The sequence below is a fragment of the Pyrus communis genome, chromosome 1 (assembly GCF_041283825.1).
Source record: "Pyrus communis isolate YQ-2024b chromosome 1, ASM4128382v1, whole genome shotgun sequence".
Classification (NCBI taxonomy): Eukaryota; Viridiplantae; Streptophyta; class Magnoliopsida; order Rosales; family Rosaceae; genus Pyrus; species Pyrus communis.
Genome location: NC_142565.1, coordinates 8,578,232 through 8,598,141, shown reverse-complemented (window position 1 = coordinate 8,598,141; position 19,910 = coordinate 8,578,232). Strand labels below are relative to the sequence as shown.

Genomic DNA, 19,910 nt, shown 5'->3' with positions numbered 1-19,910 from the left:
TTTACGAGACACTAAGGACCACAACCTAAAATATTTCAAATTAAGTTCATGTGACAACCTAACTCTTAGTCTAATCATTCCTCTCTTCCCAAAATTATATCTCAGAATCGAATTCTCCTTTGCCACACTCGTTGATTCATTGTTTCATTTGGTCTACTGCATTAGCAGCCATGACACTGAAGTACCCGAAATCAATAATCTAGAGGTGTGATATCCACACACCCTTTTTTACTTTTCTCATACTTTTTTGGTTTTCGGCCATCGGATCAGATGAGTTGAAAAATATCAACGGACAAAAATTAACAAGCAGTGTGTGAGAAGTAAAAAAAATGTGTGTAGATAGTATACCCCATAATCTAATAACAAAAATAGGATAAAACATTTACCATAGTTCAAAAGTAATGGCATGGCATTAATGCTACGCAGTATTTAGTGTTACATTATTTTAGTTGTTAGATTTGATTTTCATAATTGTTTAAAACTTTTATTTTCAATCTTACTATACCAGTTAGTGCTACTTACCGTTAAAAAGGATTGCAAAAAAAAATATATATAACGAAAAAACAATACAAAATACACTATTCAACATTTAAATGTTCTAATAAACTACATTCACAAGAATAATTTTCTTTTGATACAACATAATAATAAAAGAAACATTAACAAGTCTAACAAGTCTTTGAGTGAAGTTGTACTATACACTCATTAAAGACCTCACTTAACCCTCAAAGCACTTGACTTTTGAAAGTTGACTACTGTTTTTCCCAAGTCTTTGAGATTATGGTGTAAGTTCACCTTTTGCTCCCTTTACTTATGGGGATTCTTTCGTTTTGGTCTTCCAATTGTTTCTTATCAGTTTTTTTTTTTTTTATATTTGAGCAATATTGTAATCTAATTTAAATTACATGTGATAAATTTTAACTTGGGTGACGAGAGGAGTACAATGTTTTAGCTAACTTGGCTACACTTAATCTGCATGATGAATCTTCACCTTCATCGCACAATGTTGGGAAAAAGTGATAAAAGTCTTGGTTTGGAACGAAAAGCTTGCGCGACACACAAACCGCGTCGCGCAAATGACCTTTGCACAACGTTTTGTTTCACTGTCGCACAAAGACTATTTGCGCGACGCGGTTTATTCATCGCACAAGTTTTTGGCGCCAAACCTAGACTTCAACCACTTTTTTCCCAACATTGCGTGACAAAGGTCTTCATTGTGCAAAACTGTTTTGCATGACTAAGGTGTACCGTCATCGCACAAAACTGTTTTGCACAACGGCAATCTTCGTTGTGCAAAGTCAACGATTTTTTCCACAACACTAAAATAGTTTGGTGTATGCGATCTTGAAGTATATACAGACAAGTTTGATGGTTTGATCGTTGAATGGGTGATTTGTCAACTTCGGTACTTCATTAAAGGGAGTTGCCATATCTTTTTTTTCAATTTTTTTTTTCCTTTATGTGGTCTTTCCATTTCTTTGCTTTGATGAATGCATTGCGTGTATTAGTTTTTGCAAACATTGAGGAGAATGTTTCATTTAAGTTTGGGGGTGGGCACTTTATTTTTGTGTTTTCATTACTTTTGTTTTAAGAATAGTCCAAAAATTTATTTAAAAAAAATAAAATTAATAGGTCGCTCAAGCAGCCATTACATTGGGGTCTGCTGCTCAAGCGGTTTATTTTTCTTCCACTCAAGCAGAAAGTAGTATGTGTTCTGTTGCTCAAGTGGCCACATAGTCCGCTCAAGCGGAAAGTAGTATGTATTTTGTTTTTGCGTGACATACAAACCAATCTGTCATGCAAAGGTTGTTTGCACGACGTACCAACCAAGGCATCATGCAAAGGTTGTTTGCGCGACGTATCAACTACGTTGTGCAAAGGGTTTTTATAGTTTCATTAAGTATAACATAAGATTTTGTGGTATCCACTAGTGTAAATATTTTAAATTGAAAATCAAGTTCGTTCATTGTATTCATATAGGGTCAAAGTGTAGCTGTAAAAAAAATCATCAGAATCAGAGTTAAAATAACCGTTAAATCGTGATTTTTCTTTTATAACCGTCCAAAAGTTTTGTCCTGTTACTTGATCTATGGATGTTTGTGTTTTGCGATTTTTGGAGTATGCAATCTCAAAGTATATACAAACAAGTTTGAAGGTTGGATCGTTAAAATTAGTTTGTAGAATGCGTATCCCATCAAAACAATAAATTCACTAACACTTGAGTTTATTTATACTTTCATTAAGTATAACATAAGATTTTGTGGTATCCACTAGTGTAAATATTTTAAATTGAAGATCAAATTTATTCATTGTATTCATATAGGGTCAATGAGTGTAGCTATAAAAAAAATCATCAAAATCGAAGTTAAAAGTACCGTTAAATCGTGATTTTTCGTTTATAACTGTCGAAAAGTTTTGTCTCTTTACTTGATATCTAAATGTTTGTTTTTTTGAGATTTTTTGCGTATGCGATCTCAAAGTATATACAAACAAGTTTGATAGTTAGATCGTTGAAACTAGTTTCGTAGAATGCGTATCTCATCAAAACAATAAATTCATTAACACTTGGAGTTTATTTACACTTTCATTAAGTATAACATAAGATTTTGTGGTATCCACTAGTGTAAATATTTTAAATTGAAGATCAAATTCATTCATTGTATTCATATAGGGTCAAGGAGTGTAGCTGTAAAAAATCATTAAAATCGAAATTAAAACTACCGTTAAATCGTGATTTTTTGTTTATAACCGTTGAAAAGTTTTGGACGTATGCGATCTTGAAGTATATACAAATAAGCTTGACAGATGAATCTGTGGGTTTTTTATTTAATAAAATTGAATTTGAAAAGAGTAAAATTACATTTCCAATAAATTTATAGTAATTTTTGTTTAAAAAATATGACTAGCGCAACGCCATAATGAGATATTGCGCAAAGAGTAATAGCGCGACTCTACAATGAGGTCGCCGAGCAAAAACTAATAGCACGACGTCATAATTTTGTTAAAATTCTGACGGTCCAAATTGGACAATTTTGAATTTTCCCAAAATTTTAACAAAATTATGACCGTCCAATTGTAAAAAATAGGCGATTATTTTGAATTTTCCCAAATTACTTGGACAAAATGGAAAAGAGTCCTTCCTCCTCATCCCTCTCGCTCATCTCGTCCTCTCCCTCACTCCGTCTCGCGTAGCCTTCCTCCCGACTGCACCCAGCCAGCCACCTGCTCATCCTTCTTCCTCATCCTCTCCCGTAGCCTTCCTCCTCATCTTCTTTCCATCCCTCCCGACTGCACCTAGCCAGCAGGCAGCAGCACAGAGCCACTTCAGCAGGCAGCAGGTATCTATCGTTTCTTAATTCTTTAATTTTCTTCTTTCTAAGGTCAGAATAAGGCTTTAATGCCTTAATTTGAAGATTTTGGTATTGTAATTAGATTCAATTTGGAAAATTAAATTAGCAATTGGGGGTTTTAGTGTTAAATCGAATTTTAGGGTTAGGAATTAGGAGCATATATTTCCGCGTGATTCCTCCGTAAATACGAGCAGTCTATCTATCTATGAAGCTTTAGGATTTTTTATTTATTTGATTTGCTTGATCTGGGATTTGTATATTGGAGATGTAAATATCATGCATGTAACATATAGGTAGGTGGGTGTTTATGCTACAATTGGATTTGGAGTTTGATATAGGAGTTGAGGTATCAGTTTGTGAAACTGGGGTTACAGGGATTCGATTTCGGATTGTTTTTGCTCTTTTTGGTCTGTTCGCCACCGGTGCTTTTGGCCTCTGGTAATGCTAATACCCCTTTCAGTCTTGTTTCTCACATTTTAGTTACTGTTTGGTTGCCAAGAAAATATCATCGATTGAAGAGAAAAAGATTTGAGCTTTTGGTAATTCACTGCATGGAAATCATACTTCTAATCAATCCAAACATGCCCATGTTCTTATTTGATACCAGAGAATATACATTATAATTTATTTTGGTGCCTATTCACACTTGCTAATCACTTATGTCCGTTTGGTTGGGGGAAAATTCCATCGATCAAAAGAAAAAGATTTGAGCTTTGGCCAATTCACTGTTTGGAAATCATAATTGCAATCAAACCAAACATGCCCATGTTCTTATTGGACACCCTAGACTCGAGAAGAATTTTTATTCTGTGTTGATGCTAGGAAATGAGATTTTTGCTTATAATGAATGACTTGATTTGAGCTTACATTGAGTGAATGTGTATTTGTGGATTGAATTTCAAGGTCTGAGAAGACGAAGATTGGTGGAATGGTGAGTGCTGCCCTTGTAAGCACTTTGGTTGGGCTTGCAGCAAGTAATTTTGGCATAATTCCTTTTGAAGCGCCTGCATATTCCATTGTCTTGGAGTTCCTTCTACCATTATCTATTCCATTGCTATTATATAGAGCTGACTTGTGCAGTGATGCGGTCCACGGGGACTTTGCTCTTAGCTTTCGTGCTTGGATCAGGTAATATTTTCTTGCTTGTGATTCTAAATGGGATCAATATGTTTGATAGGCTTTATTTTGAGTTTTGACCAATGTATTAAAAGCGTGAGGCGTGGGCAAGGCATCCGAGGGATAGCCCGGCCTTGGTGTGAGGCGTGAGGAGTGAGGCAAAGCCTCACAGGACCTAAATTTTTTTAATATATACATTGAGTGTACACATATATTATTTAAAAAAAAAAGAACATTATTAATCAATAGAGGATGAAAAGCATAATGAGCACACATATAACAATGCACGCAGACAGCACACACATCCGTTATATAAAAAAATAAAAATCAGAAAAAAAAAAGATAAAAAAAGAAAGAAAAAAAAGACAAAGAGACGATAGTGCAGGGAAAAGGTATGAGGCAGTTAAAACCCTACCCAAAATTTGGGTTTAAGCAGCCAAACAGAGACGCCTAGGCACTCTAAGGCTCGCCTCCGCAGCCTAGGCTGTTCCGGTGACTCCTTCCGCCCACTCCTTCAAAACAGAGGCGGCAACCCTCATGCCCAACCTCATAGGCCACCTAGGCGTGCCTTGAGGTGAGCCTTTTAAAACATTGGTTTTGACCCTGTTTTTTTGTATGAGCTAGTGGCATTGAAGTTTCATATTGATTATTTGTAACTTCATGTATGTAACAGTTGCGACTATGGTTGGAACTCTCGTGGCATTTCTAATGGTGCCCATGCGATCACTGGGTCCAGATAATTGGAAAATAGCTTATGCTCTCATGGGTAGCTATATTGGTGGATGTAAGTGTCTTTGGAATGTCTGCTTATGTATATGGATATTCAGTAAACAGATCGTATGATTGTAATACGTTTCTTGATTCCTTTCTGTCCATGTTATCATGTCTATTAAACGGACATGTTATGCATCCTACAACTGAACACATGATTCTACGTTTTTCCTTTGAAGCTTAGTTTGGGTGCTTCTGAATTGGTGTGTTTAACCGTATGAGTTTATATAGTTATGACTAAAACGTTTTCTTTCTCTTCTTTTCTTTTTGGTTTATTGCTGTAGCTGTTAATTATGTTGCGATTTCAGAGGCTCTCATGAGTTGCAGCAGACAATGTTATTTGTGCTCTGTATTTCATGGTGTTGTTTGCTTTGGCCTCTAAAATACCTCCTGAGGTCTCAACATCAACTGATGGGATGGATTTCTCATCCTGCAAATAATCTAGTCGAACTTCTTTGGCCAACGATAATTTTTCGTTCCCAGTTATTCTCCAAAGGCATGCCAGCTTTAAATAATCTTTGCAGATATTTCTAATTGGCAGATGTTTCAATGCAAATGGAATCCAATTACGACAGAAAGCTGCCTGTTGTAGAAACTGCCACTGCTCTTGCTACATCGTTTGTGATATGCAAGGCTTCCACATATCTCACAGGATTGTGTGGAATTCCAGGAGGCAGCTTGCCAATGATAACAGCTAGTGTTGGAGATGTAAATATCATGCATGTAACATATAGGTAGGTGGGTGTTTATGCTACAATTGGATTTGGAGTTTGATATAGGAGTTGAGGTATCAGTTTGTGAAACTGGGGTCACCGGGATTCGATTTCGGATTGTTTTTGCTCTTTTTGGTCCGTAAAGTATTGTTCTTTTTCCTTAAGGACATGTTTGATTGCATTTTTGGAGAGCATCTGGTTTTGATCCGTGGTGTTTTCGGTTGGGTTGCTTAATGATTTTGCCTACGTTATTGTGGGGGTGTCAATCGATTAGGTCATTGTAGTTCTTCAATCACAGCATCTCTGTGTGTGTAGTTAAGAAAATTGAGCAGAAACAGAGAAAAAAAGGAATTTTTGATTGCTTTTTTGGGGGGTTTTTTATGTTCTTGTTCTTTGGCTCAGAAATGTAATTACTGCTTTTCTTGTTTAATGTTCGATTGTTTTCTAATACCTTGTATCCAGGAAACTGGAAGATTAAGGTGTGTTTGAGAAAGATCCTCATTGAGAATGGGCAGGATAACTGCAATGATAATTTGCCAATAAATATTGAGGGTAATGCTGCATCTCTGGATGGTTGACATGAAACTGCTGTATTAGTATAAATATGTTTTTTGGCTGTCCCTTTTCCGGAATGTGAATTGTTTTGTTTCTCTTCAGGTTTGGTCATTGGTAAAGACGATTTGATCAACCACAAAAGTATAAGCCATTTGTCAGCAGGTGTGTGGTGCAGGGAAATCTTGAGATTGGAAGTCTCAGAGTAGTTGATGTGAAGTCTGGGCTTTCTGCCACAACAAGTACTGAGAGATTGGAGCTTCTTGACGATGATGAGCATATTCTTAGCATTAAAATAATTGGTGGGGATCACAGACTCAGGGTATGGAGATTCTTTCCTTTTATAATCCAGCACATACTATTGTCATCATTATGTCGTCATTTATATTTTTGAACTTCTGAAGAACCCAATCTCTTGTATATGATACTGCTTTAGTCTTCCACAACGCATTAAACAATTGATGAGACAGCCTTATGGGCAAGAGAAATTGTTGACAGATATCCAACCCAGAATGAGGAATCCACATCAGGTGAACAGCAGTTGGAATGCCACAGGCATGCATTTTCATGTACAGCCCATCAAACCCTCCAAAATCTTCAAATAACATTTCAAATTCCTGGTATGAGAATTTAAAATTTAGAAACATAATTAAAATAGCTATTTGCTGCATGCATAATCTGTTTATCTTTCTTTAGCTACATGCTTGCTTGAGAGTTATTAGAGGAGGGGTTTTGTCTCATATTTGCAATGCGCCTATGTTGTAAGATACATTTTTAGGGTTAATAATTGGATTACGGCAGATTTCCATTATATAAATCATGTACCAATTGCCAACTATGACGACCTCTTATCCTTTCGAACTTTCTCTCTACCTTAGTTGGCTAGCTATGAACTTGTTGATATTATCATGATGTCAGTCAATTTAATCATTGAATTGCTGCTTTTATTTCAAATGGTGGCTACAAGCCAACCTTATCTTCCATGTACTTAAGCTTTCAATTTGCTTTGAGAACTATTAAATGTAATGAACTTTGGTGTTGCCTTTGTTCCCTTAATCTGTATATTGCCTTTGTTTCCTATATCTTCTCTGCAACCTATTGGAGTCAAGTGAGAAATGGCTCATTTCTTACGTTTTATCACATGGCAGCTCATATTTAGAACAAAGAGGGTGTGCTTTACCACAATGATATTTGTCTTGCAAAGTAATACTTTGCAAGGAAGCTCGGGAGCCCAGTTATCGGCCCAGGACGATAAGATGAGTATGATCTTACGGGCCTTGCATATGTTCGGCCTTCAAATCTCGATGTGCTGATCTTGCTCCACCTTCGACCTCCTAGCCACTTTGTCTAGCCAATATCTAGCATCCTGATGAATCAAACCTAGAAGACTCCTTGTAGTTTTTTCTTTTATGTTCGGACATCAACATTTTCATATATTTTATAATTAAATACATTTTCTTGGTTTATTAATTATTGTTTATAATTTAATTACAATATTTATAAAAAATATTTTAGCAAAAAAAGAAAAAAAGAAAAAAAAGGGTTTGCATGATGCAGGTTACTTATTCGTCGTGCAAAAGGACTTTGCGTGACGAGATAACTTGCGTTGCGCAAAGAGCTTTTGCTATCGTCTTTGCGCAACGACAACACGTGTTGCGCAATCCTTGCTCTCACGGACTTTGCACGTGACGAAGATGTTGTTGGGTTAATTTTTAGGCAACGTCTTTTTATTTTGCCCGCAAACTTTTTTGTACTAATGTACATAGGTGTTGAACGTGTATTTCCTAAGGATCAATAATTTAATTTGGAGACAATTTACACGGACATGAATAAAGGTACCACCACATGAATAAGAACCCATGGAAACCGTTGTGAACTTAAACCATTTATTAGGTTGTAATGAGTTCTCATTTTACCACATTTTAAAAGTTAGGGGACCAATTTGGTAATAAAAAGGTTTAAAGACCCAAATAGAACAACTACTAAAACTGAAGGAGCAAATTTATAATCAAGATTAAGTAATCTCTTAATCACAGTCTCTTGTAATGCTCCACAAGAGAAACACCCTTTAATTAAAATTACGAAGAAATATTATTTAAAGGGAATGACGGTTTGTTCGATTTTGTAGCTGCACTTAGTATGCTGAAACTATGGACACCTGATTGCAGCTGAATATCCTTTCTTTTTCTCCTTGGTTGGGTGTAACATAGACAACATGTAATAATTAACATTGTTGGGTACAAAACTCATATATATATATGTATGTATATATGTATATATGGAAAAAGAAAAGAAAATGCAAAATTCCATTCAATCTTAAGAGGTTCTTAAAAACAATACACAAGGATATACTTATAAAAAGGTTTAAGACTTAAACTACAACCATATATTTTGATAATTATTCCAATAATACACAAAAACACATCTTAAGCATCGATAATATGTTGACTGATAGAGACTCCAACTGCTATGCAACATCTTCAGAACAAACAATAGCATTGCCAATAAGGCGAGAACTACAGTGCTTGATCGAATCAATATTCTGTGGAGGACTTGATTTAATGGCCTGACGAGATTATTTTCGGGAAATTGAAAGAATGTTTCAATTGCAGCCAGCTACCTCTCTCATGCCTAAACCAAAAGGCCTCTTTTGCTATTCTCCTTTAGCCAATGCAGAATAGTCCTTTACACATACATGACACTACTTCAGTGTTCCTATCAATGCTTACTGCACTAGGGTAGCTTTTAGTCATTCAAAATGAGTTTACAGACTAACAATCATAGTTAACTATAATTTTACTTAAGAACTTGGTGTAGCTTCAAATCGGGGACCGAAACTCATTGTCATGCAAACCATTTCCCACTGTCATGTTCATTAGTGGCTCCAGTGTGTAGTCCTCTGGCTGAGGTGGATAAAAGAACAATTCCAGATTTTCTTCTCGTGGAGGACATACCTAGATTAAGAATCATGAACAAGTAAGAAGTTAAGTTTGAATATCTTCTTCCATGTCTTCTTGTGGCTAAAGACATAGCTGGATCAAAAATCACAAACGAGAAGGTTTAAGTTCTGATAAACATTTTGTGTTATTAAAGTTCATGTTAGAAATATTCAAATAAGAATGTTTATTCTCACCTCTTGAGACATATGATCTGGAACTTCATTCTCAAAATCAGACATGGTGAAGCCAAGAGGTTCACCTTCATCACAGGTTGAAATATCATTCTTATCGAGATAAGAATAATTATTATACCCAAATGGTGATTGCATTGCATTGCAATCATCAATATTGTCATTGCCATGAGGAATATCTCCCAACTCTATGTATCCTGATGACAGGAATGTAGAGGAACTGTAATCCTGTGAGTGAAGAGCATGAAAGAGAGATGCATTAAGTTTCAATAAATCGACATCCATAAGAAAAATGTTGAAAGACGAGACGGTTCTCATTCTCACCTCTGGAGTCACAACAGCTGCAGCATGATCTTCAACATTAGACACACTGGAGCTGCCAAGTTCAACTTCACCGATTGAGGTATCCTCCATATCGGAATTTTTCTTCATGCGGCAGAGAACAAAATCATTCTGCATAAGTTGGATAACAATATTATGAATTATAGATCAAATTCCATTGTCACACTTCAAAACTAATAATTCATGTATGTTAAACACGGAAACAGCAATCCGACACACAAAATTTTGATGCTGCATTTTTTTTTTTTTTAAGATTGTTCAAGATGCTGCATAATCCAAAGATAATAAACAAAGATCCAAAATAACAACTTCTGCAACTGAAAAAGAGACTAACCTGATGCAGCTTAGGATTAGAGATGGCTTCACTATCAATGAGATAGAACTCGTGCATGACCCAGTCGGTTTTTTTGGGTTTAGGCTGACAACGTTGGTAGAATGTCAAGGTCCTTTTCTTCCCAATGACGGCTTTGGACCGCCGAGCCCTGATCGCACGTTCCTTACCTGTGATTTTCCAGTGGCCTCCTGGTGTGGCTCGGTTGGACCGGGTGCTGTTGATGTACTTGTAATCCTTTCGGCTAAAGATGTACCACACCATATCGTCGGATGGAATGCGAGCTGCAAATTATAATGCAAAAAAAAAGAAAAAAAAAAAAAAAATCAAACCAAGAATTGAGGCCAACCCAATTCAAGTCTTGACAAACCAAGTACTAAAATCAGAGCAATTCTTTTTCCCTTGGGGAACTTATACATGATTGCTAGTGAGAAATTCAACACGAAATAAATTCAAAACAAGAAATTGATGCCAACCAAATTCAGTTCTTCGAAAACAGAGTACTAAATACAAAACACTACATTTTATGGGAAATTTTTCATAACAATGGATTGTTACTGAATAATGAGAAATAAACAGTAAAGAAAGAGTGAGACAAATTTAATAATTACCAGCCAAATCCCAAGGGTCGAAGTTGCAGACATCGAATTCAGCAATGTGATCAGATTTGAAATCGTTGTCCTGTTTCTTGAGCTTCAAGTAATGGTCCACCAGTTCCTCCGGAGTGGGGTAGAATCTGAACCCTACTGGGTCTGATGCCCCTCCTCCTCTTGTTTTTCTGTTGCTTCCCATATGTTTCTTTTCTCTCTCTCTGTTTTTGTGAGTGTGAAGTTTGAACTGAGAAGAAGGTGCGATTGCAAGTAGTTTATAACTCACTTCTGAATACTCCAGTAGTATTTGATCCCAACCAATCAAGTCCTGCACTTCCCAAGCAAGTCCGCTGACTTGCCACGCGTTTTTTTGATAATTTTTAGTTTTTATATATTTTGTGCTTTTGATCAACCGCTCTTGGAAGGGTATTCTATAGCTCTACCCTTTTACTGGGAGACAACCGCTATTGAAAGTTCAGCTTTTTTTTTTATTTATTGTTTATTTTTAACAAATGACATTAAGGGATGAGTTTAGCTTCACAATAGGCTAGTAATAATGTGGTTAAAATTCGTCTTTTGAGATAATCGAATCTAAAACCTCTTACTTACAAGTGATGAGAAAATCACTAAATCGTAGTACTAAGTGGCTTGGAAGTTTAGCTTTTAGAATACTTTTAATTTTGGAATCTGCCCAAAGTCATAAAATTTGTTAGAGTAATGCTACACTTACCACATTTTTTATACTATATTTATATCATCTCTCTAAGAGATATAGGACTTACCAATATATGGGAGTCTCATCTCTATTAAAGAAATGGTACAAAATGTGATATGAAAATTGTGGTAGAAGTAACATTTTTTTGTAATAGAAATGATTTCTACACAAATAATACTTGGCTACCCAAAGGATAAGTATGAATTCTCACTCAAGAGTTTTTTTTTCCAATTCGTAGAACTTTGTGTGTATAATCATAACCTTTCATATTATTAATCTTCTATACAGACTATCTCTGCAAAAATTTCAATTAAAACAACGTTGTTTAGTTATTGAACAATATAAAAACAGATGGACACAGATGGTAAGAATCATTACGAATTGTCGATCTATTTGTTGATTAACTAAACGACTTTCGTTTTAATTCAATCTTTTTTACAAAGATGATCTTTATAAAGTGATTTATAATATGAACTATTCCGATCACGAAGAATTTTGAGTAAGTGTTCCTACTTATTCTTGAGTAACCAAGTATTGATCTTTCGACACACTCATTTTTTTTAGTTGCACACCTTTTTTTTTATTCATGGATATTTTGTAACTTTTTAATGTAACGATCACAAATAAGTATGGATTGTGCGTGTGGTAAAATATAATGTGTTGAAATCTTCGGTAACTAATATGGACTGATTTCTACCCATCGTTTTACACCTTCTGCATTCTCACTTAATTTTAGTATTTGATTCTATTTTAATTTGTTCAATTCAGTGACTAGATAAGGAGTTTGTAGAAAGTGAAAATGTGTGTAAAAATCGTTTTTGACGAGTATGGTTGAAGAGAGTACTTGAAAATTTTAAGTTCAAGTTGGTCATCCATGGATTTCAAATTTAAAACTGCATTCGAGTGTACACTCCTAGTCCCGTAAGCTCCACTAAAACAAATAGTTCACTCAAAAAGGGCCAAAAACATTACATTTCTCGATTTTTCCAAAAACTAGCCAATTAAGAAACTCAACCTTGATAAATTAATGGTATTACTCTTTAAAGTGTATCACATGTTAAGTCACGTGACTTAAATTTCTCAACCTGATTATGCCGAAATTAAGTCGAAGATGGTGGATCATTGAATGAGGAACCACTTCATGCATCTTCTTTGTGTTCCTCGTCTTCCACTCTATGCAAGACAATGAGCCACTACATATTTCTGTATTTTCTTAAATTTCAAAGCTTGAGACTTCTTTCTCTTCTTCACCTTTTTACGTGGTCTCTTCCACCATATCTTGGCTATTGGAGTGGAATAGAGTTGACCAAACATATCCTCAATTTTTGGTTCGATTCCATGCTCTTCCATAATTCGGTAAGCGAACTACAAGTGGATCTTTGGAAGCATTTAGAGTAAATGAATCTAGAGCTTTAGGATCAATGGATTCAAAGACATAGCACCTGGGAATTTCCAGTAGAGATGAATTTGCTTCAACACTAGAATTTCAGTAGGGAGTAACCGGTTGGTGAAGGTAGTTTGACTAGTTGGCCCAAGCAAAGGTTCATCCATCTTTGACTTTTCGATCTTTTATTCGTCTTCAATTAGTTCATTCAATTCGTTTTGAGTTTTCGATCTTTTCTTCTTCTTCAATTAGTCCATTCAATTCGTTGTCGATCTCCTCCTCACTTCTTAATGTGGTGATAGCATTGTCTTGTTCATGGCACACGTTTTGCTCCATTAGATTAGCTTCAAATTCACTTGGTAACAGTTCTTGCCTTGTGTTTGGATTAACATTTGAACTTTGGGCCGAAAGCAAGGAGGGCCCAAAAAGACTAAAGAAAGGAGGTTTGCTCAAAGCCCAGCACCAAGCCCGGACCGTCCATCTCAAGACCAATTGGCTTCCCCCATTATTGCAAAGGCTAGGTGCTTACAAGAGAAGTGACAACTGATGGAAATCAACCTACTCTTAGCCTAAAAGTACTTTTCAGTGGCAATACAAGTAAAATATTGATGAGTCACTACCCTTCAATTGTTCATCTTTCATCCCGTTTTAGTACTCGATCCTCTGTAACCACAAGGAGAAGAGACTGCAAGACGTTTAGACCTTGCTTAATAAGGTGAAATCTTGCCCAATTCTCTTTGTTTTGTCTTTAAATTAATAGATCTGGTGTTACAATGTATTTCCCAGTATATGTTCAAGTCGTTTCTAGTCTTTTGACGATCCAAAGTCCCATCAGTGCTCAAATCTGGCTTACTTAGTGGTTTACCATCATTAAAAAGGCTAAATGGGAACCAAACTGGTGACTAAATCAGATCTGGACCTTCACCCTTTAAGCATACAAGATAACGAACTAAAAGTCCTTGGTCTCAAGGCATAGAAAAGAACTTAATGTGGACTTAACTCATCCACGAAAATCCTTTGATAACAAGAATACCCTTCTCAGCGAAATTCCTGCTCAAATACGTTGCATTCATTTGATGTGGACTTGTGCTACTTTCTCAAATTCTATCACGTGGATTGTTGAGACTATATACGTCTGATTGTAGTCGAATATCCTTTTCTTTCCTCCTTAGTAGGGTGTAATATAAATAACATGTAAACAATTGACATAGTTTGGTTCAAAATCTATATATAAAGCCAACATAAAAGGTGAATAGTGATTTTGGTGTCACCAAGTTTCAACAATAATATTTGGACAAATGCCCTCAATACAAAAACCTTCAAAAACATCCCAAAATAATGCATCAAATAAGGCAAGGCCATTTTCATCATTTTAATAGTATTTTTTAATAATTAATTTATTTGTGGTTTGTTTTTTGTTTTTTTTTTAATTAGTACCTCACAATAGGCTGTCAATAATGTGATTCAATTTCTCTATTTTTAAACATGTTTAAAACATCTTAAGAGACATATAATGCCGGTTATAAAAAAGGTCATTCACACATGGATAATAATGTGATGAAATTAGTTATCAATTTTTTTTTTTTAATAAATGATATTATCTAAACTAAGGAGGAGGGGGATGATTTTAGCCTCACAATAGGCTAGCATAATATGATTCAATAAGTTATTTATTAAATATTATTTTCTCTATTTTAAAAACGTTCAAAACATCTTAATAAGTGTCACATCCCGGTCCGGGACGGATCACTTCCCGGGCCCGCTCCACCACCGTAGCACGATTTGTCCGCTTTGAGCTTATCATTCCCTCACGGTTTTGTTTTTGGGAACTCATGAGCAACTTCCCAGTAGGTCACCCATCATGAGATTGCTCTAGCCCCCTTCTCACTTAACTTCGGAGTTCCTACGGAACCCGAAGCCAGTGAGCTCCCAAAATGCCTCGTGTTAGGTAGGGATGGGAATATACATATAAGGATCACTCCCCTGGGCGATGTGGGATGTCACAATAAGCATGTAATGCCGGTTATAAAAAAAGTCTTTCGCACGCGAATAATAATGTGATTAAATTAGTTGTCAAATGATTGTGTTTTTTTTTTTAACAAACGATATTATCTACACTAAGGGGGAGGGGGTGGGCTAAGTCTCACAATGAGCTAGCAATAATGTGGTTCAATAAGTTGTTTATTAAATATTATTTTCTCTATTTTTAAACACGCTCAAAACATCTTAAGAGGCATGTAATGTCGGTTATAAAAATAAAAAAAAAGGTCTTTTGCACATGGATAAAAATGTGATTAAATTACATTAAATTAGTTGTCAAATGATTGTTTTTTTCTTCTAACAAATGATATTATCTACATTTTCTCTATTCTTAATGTAAATTCTATAGAGACCGATTTTATTATATGAATTCAGTTGCTTTAATTAGTTTATAAGGTATTTCTTCTAGCATGATCTAAGATTATTCATTTACTTCAAATATTTGACTTTCTTTTTGTCAATTTACGCATATAAATACATTTAAAACGTGTAAATCATGCGTAGCACGTCATAGTTCAAAAAATACCTTCATCATTTTAATTAGTTTTTTTGTGTTTTTTTTTTTTTGTGTGCTGTTTTTTTAATTAGTACCTCATAATAGGTTAGTAATAATGTGATTCAATTTCTCTATTTTAAAACACGTTCAAAACATCTTAAGAGGTGTGTAATGCTAGTTATAAAAAAAGGTTTTTCACACGCAGATAATAATGTGATAAAATTAGTTGTTAAATGATTTTTTATTTTTTATTTTTAGGGAAGATGATGGGTTTAGTCTCATAATAGGCTAGCAATAATGTGATTCAATCAGTGTTTATTAAATATTATTTTTCTTTATTTTTAAACACGTTCAAAACATCTTAAGAGGCGTGTAATGCCGGTTATAAAAAAAGTATTTCACATGCAAATAATAATGTGATTAAATTAGTTGTCAAATGATTGTTTTTTTAATTTTTTAATTTTTAACAAACAATATTATCCACACTATGAGGAGGGGGTGGGCTTAGCCGCACAATGAACTACCAACAATGTGATTTAATCAGTTGTTTATTAAATATTATTTTCTATACTCTTAATGTAAATTCTAAATTCTATAGAGACCAATTTTATTATGTGAATTTAGCTGCTTTAATTGATTTATAAGGAGTTTCTTCTAGCATGATCTAAGATTATTCATTTACTTCAAATATTTGACTTTCCTTTTGTCAATTTATGCATATAAATACATTTAAAACGTGTAAATCGCGCATAACATGCCGTAATTCAAAAAATTCCTTGTGCATGCTTGAGCGCATGCATGAAGGTTAATACATAGAAAAGAATATGCAAAATAAGATGTTCTGATAAACAATACACAAGGATATACATATAGAAAGGTTTAAGACCAACTACAACCATATGTTTTAATAGTCATTCCAATTATACACAAAAACACATGTAAAGTAACACTAATATGTAGACTGATAAAAACTCCGGTAGCCTTGCAGTAGCAGCTGCAGAACAAACAAAAGCACTGCCAATACAGTAAGAACTACGGCTTGGTTGAAACATTATTTTGGAAAAGAGATCATTTCCAAATCTCTTCTTTCAAAATCCGCAGATCAAGTGATTCGGGTTATTGAAATTTGATTCAACATCTATTGAATTTCGGACCCTTGAAAGTTATAATAAATTTTTGTCGTTAAACTAAATTTCAAAAGTTCGGATCACTTGATTTACCGACCTTGGAGAAAGAGATCAGGAGAGGATCTCTTTCTATTATTATGTGGAAGACTATGAACTGACTTCAGGGAGATTTTCGGGAAATTGAAAGAATGTTTTCAGTTGCTGCCAGCTACCTCTTCCTTGCCTAATTCAAAGGGCCTCTTTGCTTTTCTCGCTTAGCTAAATCAAAATGGTCTTTCACAGATAAATGATCCTACATCAGCGTCCACATCAATGCTTACTGCACTTCCGTAGCTTGTAGTCAGATAAAATAAGAATATATTATTTCTTCATAGGACTAGCAAACATAGTCATTGTCATGCAAAACATCTCCCACTTTTTTGTTCATTGGTGGCTCCAGTGTGTAGTCCTCTAGCTGAGGTAGATGAAAAGCCAATTCCAAATCTTCTTCTTGCGGAAGACATACCTAGATTAAGAATCATGAACAAGTAAAAAGCTAAGTTTGAATATATTCATAACAAGAAGTTCATATAGCTAAAGTTCAAAGAGCATTCTCATTCTCACCTCTGAAGTCCTTTTATTTGTAACTTGATTTTCAAAATTAAAATGTGTGTTGCTAAATTGTTCACACTCATTATTGGTTGAAATATTATTCTTATCTGTAAGATAAAAATCTTTATTCCAAAATTGTGGTTGCGAATTGTTGTAGCCGTTGTTACAGACATCAGCATCCAGAACACTTCTCGCATGTTTTTCTGGTTGAAGATAAGACTGCTAGATTAAGAATCACAAACAAGCAAGCATTGAGTTTTTGGTATACATCTTGTGTTCAATATTAAGAAGTTCGTATAAAAATGGTCAAGCATGATTCTTCGCACCTCTTGAATCATATCATCTGCATTTTGATTTTCAAAATCATACGCAGTGTAGCTAACCGTCTCATTTTCAGCATTGGTTGAAATATTATTCTTGTATGTAAAATGTGAATAAAAATCTCCAACTCGAGGCTGCCAACATTCATCATAAGGACATCAGTATGCATAAAATCTCCGAACAAATCACAAACAAGAAGGTTTTGATACACTTGAATTATTAAAGCTCATATTAGAAATATTCTAATAAGTATTTTATTCTCACCTCTTCACACATATCATCTGGAGGTTCATTTTCGAAATCAGACATGGTGAACAAATCACCTTTATCACAGGTTGAAATATTATTCTTATCGATATAAGAATAATGATTATCTCCAAATGGTGATTGTATTGCATTACAATCATAATTAGTGCCATTGGCTTGCAGAACATCTCCCAGCTCTATGTATCCTGATGACAGGAATGTAGAGGAACTGTAATCCTGTGACTGAAGTGCATGGAGTGATGCATCAAGTTGGGATAAATTTCGCATAATCCTTAAGAAAAATGTTCAAAAACAAGACGACTCTCATTCTCACCTTTGGAGTCACAACAGCTGCAGCATGATCTTCAACATTAGACGCACTGTAGCTGCCAAGTTCAACTTCATCAATTGAGGTATCCTCTTCATCAAATTCTTTCTTCATGCGATTGAGAACAAAATCCTTCTACATAAGTTGGATAACAATATCATGAATTATAGAGCAAATTCAATTGTCACACTTCAAAACTACTACTTCATGTATGTTACACACGGAAGCATCAATACGACACAAATGTGAACGAAGATGCAATTGAAAAAGAGAGTGACCTGACGCAGCTTAGGATTAGAGATCGCTTCACTATCAATGAGACTGTACTCGTGCCTGACCCAGTTGGTTTTTTTCAGTTTGCGTTGAGGCCCACAACGTTGGTAGAATGTCAAGGTCCTCTTCTTCCCAATGACAGCTTTGGACAGCCGAGTCTTGACCGCACGCTCCTTGCCTGTCGCTTTCCACTGACCTCCTGGTGTGGTTCGGTTGTAACGGGTGCTATTGATATACTTGTACTCCTTAGGGCTGAAGAAGTACCACACCATATCGTCGGATGGAATGCGAGCTGCATATTACAACGCAAAAACAAAACTGAACGAAGAATTGAGGCCAACCCAATTGAAGTCTTGAAAAACAGTACTAAAAACAGAGTAGTTTTTCCCCTTTGGGAACTTAAACATAATTGTTAGTGAGAAATTCAACACAACATAAAATCAAAACAGAAAATTGATGCCAACCCAATTCAGTTATTCAAAAACCAAGTAATATATACAAAACACTATTTTCTTTTATGAAATTTTTCATAACAATGGATTGTTAATGAATCATGAGAAATAAACAGTGAAGAAAGGGTGAGACGAATTGAACAATCACCAGCCAAATCCCAAGGGTCGAAGTTGCAGACGTCGAATTCAGCGATGTGATCAGATTTGAAACCCTTGTCCTGTTTCTTGAGCTTCAAGTAATGATCCACCATTTCCTCCGGAGTGGGGTTGAATCTGACCCCTACTGCGTCCGAAACCCCTCCTGTTTTTCTGTTGCTTCCCTGTGTTCCCATATGTTTCTTTTCTCTCTGTGTTTGAGCGAGTGAAGTTTGAACTGAGATGAAGGTGCAACTGCAAAGTAACTTATAACTCACTTCAGAATACTCCAGAAGCATTTGATCGCACCTCAGCAAGTCTGCTGACGTGCCACGCGTTTTTATTCTCTTTAATTTATTATATTTTGTCCTTCTGATCAACCCCTGTCGGAAGTTTTCCTTTTCTGCGAGACAACCCCTCTTGGAAGTTTAGCTCTTAGAATGCTTTTACATTTTGGAATCTGCCCCAAGTCATAAAATATGTCAGAATCAGTTACGAGTCCCTTTTACTACATTGAATTACAAATCCAAGAGTAATGGTAAGTAGATTCTTTGGAACTTTAAACTTTCCGTTACTACATGTCTTTTTTTATAATATTTTATAATTTTAGCATAAAAGTAGTAAGAATGTGAACTGGCAAAGTTCTTGAGAAGTCTCATTTTAAAAGAGCATTCTTAACATTTCTCACAACTTCAAAATCAAATTATAATGAGAAATGCTAACGAAATTCTCTTAAAGTGAGATTTTTCATAATCCCTTTGTCACTTTAGAGTTTAACATTAATTTTTTTGTGTCAATATTATAAAATACTGTGTAAAAAACATGAAGTGACAAAGAGTCTATAGAGAATTCCACTTTTAAGAGTTTTCTTAGCATTTCTCAATAATGTAAATGATTTCTACACTAA

General features: G+C 35.2%; 3 protein-coding genes across 19 annotated transcripts; 1 reads left to right on the top strand and 2 right to left on the bottom strand.

Annotated features, from left to right (window-relative positions):
* Positions 1–3,098: 3,098 nt before the first annotated feature.
* Positions 3,099–7,968, top strand: LOC137719759 (uncharacterized). 14 transcript variants are annotated; one of them, XR_015963707.1, is made up of 7 exons: positions 3,100–3,338; positions 4,254–4,478; positions 5,140–5,250; positions 5,779–5,971; positions 6,413–6,502; positions 6,608–7,122; positions 7,651–7,968. XR_015963707.1 is itself a non-coding variant. In XM_088696020.1 (5 exons), the coding sequence occupies exons 2-5, from the start codon at positions 4,433–4,435 to the stop codon at positions 6,621–6,623; spliced, it is 366 nt and encodes a 121-aa protein (XP_088552146.1). In that variant the 5' UTR covers positions 3,100–3,338; positions 4,254–4,432; the 3' UTR covers positions 6,624–7,968. The 14 variants fall into 14 exon arrangements, 2 of the variants coding, with proteins under 2 accessions (XP_088552146.1, XP_088552143.1); XR_015963705.1 differs by having other exon boundaries at positions 6,413–6,523; XR_015963711.1 differs by having other exon boundaries at positions 6,413–6,824; positions 7,001–7,071.
* A 1,162-nt stretch (positions 7,969–9,130) lies between these two features.
* On the bottom strand, positions 9,131–11,161 carry LOC137719758 (NAC domain-containing protein 1-like). Its single transcript, XM_088696006.1, has 5 exons — positions 10,917–11,161; positions 10,309–10,589; positions 9,957–10,085; positions 9,636–9,860; positions 9,131–9,456 (listed from the first exon to the last, which is right to left on the bottom strand). The coding sequence occupies exons 1-5, from the start codon at positions 11,095–11,097 to the stop codon at positions 9,322–9,324; spliced, it is 951 nt and encodes a 316-aa protein (XP_088552132.1). The 5' UTR covers positions 11,098–11,161; the 3' UTR covers positions 9,131–9,321.
* Positions 11,162–16,355: 5,194 nt separating this feature from the next.
* LOC137721273 (uncharacterized) lies at positions 16,356–19,316 on the bottom strand. 4 transcript variants are annotated; one of them, XM_088695977.1, is made up of 8 exons: positions 19,017–19,316; positions 18,422–18,708; positions 18,150–18,278; positions 17,834–18,058; positions 17,575–17,703; positions 17,261–17,470; positions 17,073–17,162; positions 16,356–16,976 (listed from the first exon to the last, which is right to left on the bottom strand). In XM_088695977.1, the coding sequence occupies exons 1-8, from the start codon at positions 19,300–19,302 to the stop codon at positions 16,974–16,976; spliced, it is 1,359 nt and encodes a 452-aa protein (XP_088552103.1). In that variant the 5' UTR covers positions 19,303–19,316; the 3' UTR covers positions 16,356–16,973. The 4 variants fall into 4 exon arrangements, with proteins under 4 accessions (XP_088552103.1, XP_088552098.1, XP_068316478.2 ...); XM_088695972.1 differs by having other exon boundaries at positions 16,356–17,162; positions 18,150–18,275; XM_068460377.2 differs by having other exon boundaries at positions 16,356–17,162; positions 19,017–19,314.
* Positions 19,317–19,910: the final 594 nt, after the last annotated feature.